Source organism: Magnolia sinica, chromosome 6 (assembly GCF_029962835.1).
Source record: "Magnolia sinica isolate HGM2019 chromosome 6, MsV1, whole genome shotgun sequence".
Classification (NCBI taxonomy): domain Eukaryota; kingdom Viridiplantae; phylum Streptophyta; class Magnoliopsida; order Magnoliales; family Magnoliaceae; genus Magnolia; species Magnolia sinica.
The window spans coordinates 101,255,118-101,261,553 of record NC_080578.1 but is presented as its reverse complement, the minus strand read 5'-3'; the positions used below and the strand labels follow the sequence as shown (position 1 = coordinate 101,261,553).

General features: G+C 39.8%; 1 protein-coding gene across 1 annotated transcript; it reads left to right on the top strand.

Moving 5' to 3' along the window:
* The first annotated feature begins 1,636 nt into the window (after positions 1–1,636).
* LOC131249293 (NAC domain-containing protein 78-like) lies at positions 1,637–3,337 on the top strand. Its single transcript, XM_058249955.1, has 3 exons — positions 1,637–1,741; positions 2,324–2,613; positions 3,022–3,337. Exons 1-3 carry the CDS (start codon positions 1,645–1,647, stop codon positions 3,142–3,144), a joined length of 510 nt encoding a protein of 169 aa, XP_058105938.1. The 5' UTR covers positions 1,637–1,644; the 3' UTR covers positions 3,145–3,337.
* The last annotated feature ends 3,099 nt before the right edge of the window (positions 3,338–6,436 follow it).

The following is a 6,436-nucleotide window of genomic DNA, read 5'->3' as shown; positions in this document are numbered from 1 at the left end:
GGCGTGGCAAACTTATGTGGGCCTCCCTTGACATATGTATTACATCCGCACTGCCCATCTAATTTTTCCAGGTCATTATAAGGAATCAGTCCAAAAATGGCGCAGATCCAAATCTCAAGTGTACCACGCCAAAGAAAGAAGTAGAGACATTGATTCCGCCGGTTGAAACCATGCTAGGACTCACCATAATGTTTATTTATCATCCAATCTGTTCATAAGGTCAAATGGATCTGGATGAAGGAAAAACACGGTCAAGATCTAAAAATTCGATCAGGCGGTTTGCGCCTTTCCGATCTTTTGGCATAAAATCTGGGTATTTCACACCCCGGGTGAAATGGACGGCTATAAAAATTATTTCAACAGAACAGTTTATACATTGTGGCCCACCATAGGAGTGAAGAAGATCTGGGCATTACTCCGCTTGCATGGCACGTCTGCTTGCATGACTGTGGATGTGTAGGGCTCCATACGTGTGTGGAACCAGCTAACCTCACGGAAAGAGGAAACCGGATAACCCCGGTTGTTGTGTACTGGAGTCCTTTACAACAGCTGCTGTAGGAAGCAACTACATAACCACAGCTCTGTGGGGTGCGTTAGGTTGTTTGTGTGAAATCCACTCCCTTCATCAGGTTAGTATCATTATTTTCACCGTACATGTCAAAATTAATTCATATCAATATCTCAAGTGGACCACACCAGGGGAAAAAGAAAAATAACGCCAAAGACTTCATATTTCATTCAGTGAGACCTAAACGAGGCTGATTTCTGGAGCGTCCACTGGAATCAATGGTTGGATGGTATATAAAGTCTACGATAGGTCCCACGGACCATCTGGAGAGTTTGGATGGGAGGTGCGACTGACATGTGTCACCAACAAGAACAACGCAATAGCGCGTGGGAGGACAGACCGAAGAAGTGTACATCGGCACTTGTGTGAGATCCGTGCCGTGCATCATGTAACTGTCCATGAAACCAGGTTGGTGGGCCCATATGGGAGAGGCCACCCATGCATGTTGTAACGGCCGTTGGTGCTTCTGAATTCAGCCAATAATCACAACCTGTCCGAGATCCGGGCGTGTCATTAGGTTGGACGGTTGTGATCATTAGCTGTGTGCTGTGTCAGGAGTTTTCGTTGAAGTTTCCTTTTCCTTCAACGCTGGGTTTGGGTTTCTCTTTACTTCCCACTCCCTATTAATTCCATCTGTAGCAGAGAGAGAGAGATATTTCCTCCCATTAGGAGTTTTGGTTGAAGTTTACTGTTCCTTTGAATGCATTTGGATTTCTCTTCACCTCTCACTCTATCTATTAATTCCATCTCTAGTATAGAGAGAGATTTCTCATTCGGAGTTTTGGTTGAAGTTTCCTTTCCCTTGAATATTGTGTTTGGGTTTCTCTTCATTTCTCACTCCCTCTATTAATTCCATCTCTACTATAGAGAGAGAGAGTGTGTGTGTGTTGAAGTTCTCTTTTCCTTGAATACTGATCGAGTTTGGGTTTCTCTTCCCCTCTCACTCTCTCTATTAATTCCATCTCTAGCATAGATAGAGATTTCCCTAACCAAAGGCGTAAATGAATATCCGCGAGGATAATGATAAAATCATGAGGGCCCTCAATCCGGTAGCGTTGAAAATCGAAATAATATTAATGTGTAACCTCGAGCTAAAGAATCGTGGCGTTGATAATCCATCCGATGTGATTGATGTATATGACATCTATAATCGCCGCCCAGACCTACTTCCACGTGAGTGAGAGCTGGTTAGGTCTTAGGATTTGTTCCAGCGTTTTCTTCTTTTGGCGTCTTTTTTTCGTTCTTTTCTTTCTGTTTTTGTCTTTGCTTTCTCAACCTGGTTTCTATCATATTGGATTGCAATATTTGATCTTCTGATAAAGCAGTGATCATCACCAAATTGTAATTTTCACATTAAGCTCCAAATTGCAAATAGATTACATTCAAATTACGTACACTTGAAAGTTTCGTAACTGCATTTTGAGAGCTACTTTATTCCAACTTCAATTCACTTGTGCATATTTTCTCAATTCACTTGTGTTATTTCCTTCGACTAATCTCGTGGATTATATGTAGTGTGATAAAATTGAAAATGATTTATAGTTATTTATCATTTATTCTTTATCCTTTTTAAAGCCAAGTTAGATCTCTTCTTTTCTTTCTTTTATCTTTTATCTTCCCTTGATATATTTGCTTGCTAGTGAATCTCTCTCTCTCTCTCTCTCTCTCTCTCTCTCTCTCTCTCTCTCTCTCTCTCTCTATATATATATATATATATATATATTTTAATTGGACTGAATTGTTCTTGATTTCTAGGTGATTCCTGGATTGGGAAGGAAGACGAGTTGTTCTACTATGTGAAACCAAAATTGAAGGAATCAAGTATAGATCGCTCTGTGGAAAATGGTTATGGTTGTTGGAAGTCAACTGGAGAAGTGGAAGCAATTAAACACAAAGATCTAGTCATCGGGTATAAGCATACATTTAATTTTAGGATTGGGAGAAATAGAAGAGAAACAAATTGGATGATGGAGGAGTATAGGCTTGCTTCTCAAAGTTCATCAATGGATCTAAAAAGATTGGTTGAGGGTGGTAAATGTACGAAGGTAAGAAAATACTGAAATATTTAATTCAACCTTTGTTGGTTTTTACTCTCTTAAGTTGATATTGTGTTTGCTTTTCATAATCTTCAAATATAGCTTAATGGATATCACTGAGGAACCCTTTCTTTGCATGATGTTAGTCTCTGCTATTGGCTTTTATGACCATCTCTCATCCACCTCTTCCTTGTAGTGAAATTTTACGACTGTAAACCTCTGCAATTCACTTGGAATGAAAACGTGGATGATTTCACCCGATTTACCAAACAGACACTGAATCTAGTGTAATGAGAAGGAGAGGGGGGGAGATTACTTACAAATATGCTATGGGAAAAATCTTAATTTCCATTTCTTCCATTTCAGTCATTTTTTTTTTTTCAGTTTATTTACTAAATCAAGTTTATGTATTTGCAGGCTACTGAATTTTTTCTATGTAAGATTTATGAGAGAAGTTCTGAGGAAACTTTGACGAGATCCAAGCGGACGAAGACCGGTGAGATGAATGGCTCATGGGACATTAGTGCCGAGGATTTGTAAGCCTACTTTCTGCGTGGCCAGCTTTCTCACGGTCCAAGCAACCAAACCGTATGATTTGTTGGCCCATCCTTGGAGTGGGACTTAGCCTAGAAACTAGATTGAACGGTTGATCCTATTTGTCTGACTATTGGGGTGTGGGACTAGGAGTCCGGATCTTCTGCCTGTGGCAAGCAGTAAAATCCTGCTTTATTGCATTGTGGCGCTGACACTGCTTCATTAAATGTAGTGTTTGATGATGTGGTCCAATTACATTGCAAAAAGCAGGATCTGGATTATGGGACTTACCTAGAAATAAATAGAGGATTAGAGATAAAGCTGATGATGAGGTTCAAATAACTGATTGGGTCCTTTAAGGCTGTCAATGGGCAGGGCCTGGGCTAGGTCTGGGCCCAGATTTTGAACTGTTTTGGGCTGACCTATTTTAAAATTTAGATTTTTCAAGCCCGAGCCCGCCCGTTGAAATACATGGCTTAGTGGGTGCACTCACAAGAGTTTCAACACTAAGATCATGGTTTGGGTACCCATTATGGTGTGTGTGGCTGTGAGGGTGTGTGCGTTAAAAAAATTTAAAAAAAATAAATAAATAGCAAACCCCTATTCATCAGACAATTAGGATCATCAGATCAATGCAATTTTCGGCAAAACCATATTAACAGTAGGGCTGCAGGCAGTGATTGTTTATAGGGTTGAAGGTGGATGTGGCTGTTTATGGGGTTGAAGGTGGACAATGAGATATTAGTTGGACTAATGGATTTTTATTTATTATTATTATTTTTAATCTTGTTGTTTGGATTCAGTGAAATGATGGGGAAGGAAATAGGGTTTCTCAGGAAACCATTTTCTGATGTTTGTAAATACTAAAATCATAATAGAAATACAATTTCCCATGTTCTCTCTCAAAACTGTGCTTTTATTTTTTCGCCTACGCCCTTGGGAAATATTTCCTTTCCTACCATGAACGGATCGAGTACGCCCCAGCATCAGCCAAAACTGAGTAGCTCTTCCCAGGGGCCCACTTTGATGCATGTATCCTATAATATATCTATGCCATCCATCCATTTTTTTAGGATCATTTTAGTGCATGAATCCAAAAATGAAGCAGATCCAACTCTCGGGTGAGCCATCACTATAAGAAATTGTTGTGATCAAATGCCCCACCAATAAAACTTTCCTCAGGCCCACCATAATGTTTAGATAATGTATATTTTCCATCCAAACTGTTGATCTGGTCACACAATCTTGTATGAAGAATAAAAAATAAAATAAAAAAAATGTCAGCATGATCCAAAACTTGTGGCCTACCAGAGGTTTTTAATGATCAGTCACCACTGTTTCTAATGGTATGGTCCACCTGTGATTTTGATCTATTTCATATTTAGGATCATGCTTTAAAATGATGTTAAAAAACAGATGGATGGACGGCATGGATATAGAATAAAATCAAGGTGGTCCCCATGATGAAGGCAGCTAATCGGCTCCGGACACTGTTTATTAGGTACTAGCCCCTCGAGGACCTAGCTAGCTAGAGACGGACGGCCCAGTCAGGGACTCTGTGGGGTCCACCGTGATGTATAATTTTTATCCACGTCATCCATTGATTTTGAAAGTGAAAGACATGAATAAAAAAGGAGCTTGATGGAAGGCTCAAGTGGACCGCACCACAGGAAGCAATGGGGTATTGAAAGCCAATCGTTGAAAAGTTATTTGGGGGCCACAGACGTTTTGGATCAAGCTCATATTTATAGTTTCCCTCCATCTAGGTTCATGCGATCTTATGGATAGGTTGGATGGAAACCATCCGTTGGCGGGGCCACTTGGAAGTGGGACCCACCATTGCACAAGTTATACCCACGCTGACCAACCCAAGCCTACACCAATGTAAATATTGTATATCCAAACCGTTCATCGTAGGGCCTACTGTAGTATAAGGGTGTTACCTGTGCCCTTTAAATTGTTGTAGACCCGCTTTGATAATTATTTACAATTCAAACTGTTGGCAGTCCACTTTGAAAGAATTGGAGCTCACCAGATTTTACGAGTTTTATTGATACAATTTATCATGTGTGCACACCTTAATATCTAAGCATTGGCGCTCACTTGGAATTGGAGCTCACCGAATTATATGAGTTTGTAAACCTTGATATGTGTACTTGATAACCATTCACTTTGCCGATCATTCACGTGACGCTAGGATGCAGTCGAGCTCAGGCAGGAGCGTGCGGCTGGGTTTTTGATATCTCTATAGTGTGTTTTCCTTTATGCATTGAACTCTAAAAATTTTGATTATAGTAGATATGTGGTGATGCTGATGCTTCTTGTTATTTTTTGTGGGTTATGCTTATGATTATACTTCTTATAAAAACAAATTTATGCTGGAAATTTTCCTTGTAGGATTCAAAGATCGGAATTTGGTGTATGGGCGTTGGGAGCCGAGAATGGGATACTACGGAGGCTGTTGGCACCGGATTCGATGATTTGGAATTTTGTGAGCCCGGTTTCTAAGTCTAGGGCGTGACAAGGCAACCCTCGTAGTATGAAATAAACTCGATTTGAGCCGAGTTCAACCGAAGATGAGTGTTGGGCCAAATGTCAGGTCCACTCAAATGATGATTTAGACTGATTTGTAGGCTCCATTAATAAGCCAACTTCGGTATTAGAGTGGTAGGTTCGTTAGCCATAAGATCCACTTAAAGTAAAGATGGGTCGACTCAATTGATGATTGGGATTATGTCGATTATGACTTTAATCACATGGATGATGTGGATTAAGACTAATGTGTGGCATGGCTATCTTGTTAACTATGCAACCTGCTACAAGGAGAGTTGTCTGATACTCGTGAAAGTTTCGTGCTTGATATGCAGTCAGTGAGAAATTGTGATAATCCAAAAATTAGATTGATCGAATAATCCTAATCTTTAATTCTTGCACACTTGCTTGTTGAAATTGGGCCATTGGATATTTTTAAGTTTTATTGGTCGGCCTACCAATCCTATGGTCAGATGACCCATAATTTGGACAGTTAAATTCAACTTGAATATCATGTAAGCTCTTTCTAAATTTCTGTGTATGATCATACATGATACTCTGTCAAAGTATCAAGGATTTTCCCATGGGATAGACTGTCGGATTAGCTGTTTCTTCCTAGAAATTTCTTCGGTTGATTTTAATAAAGTTGCGGGCTGCGTACGGTTTTAGTTTTTTTTTTTACCATAAAAACACTATTTGATGTCGGTTGCTTTTAGGTAAGATGTGTTTTTAATATAAAAAAATTGGGAACGGATTAGGTGAGACC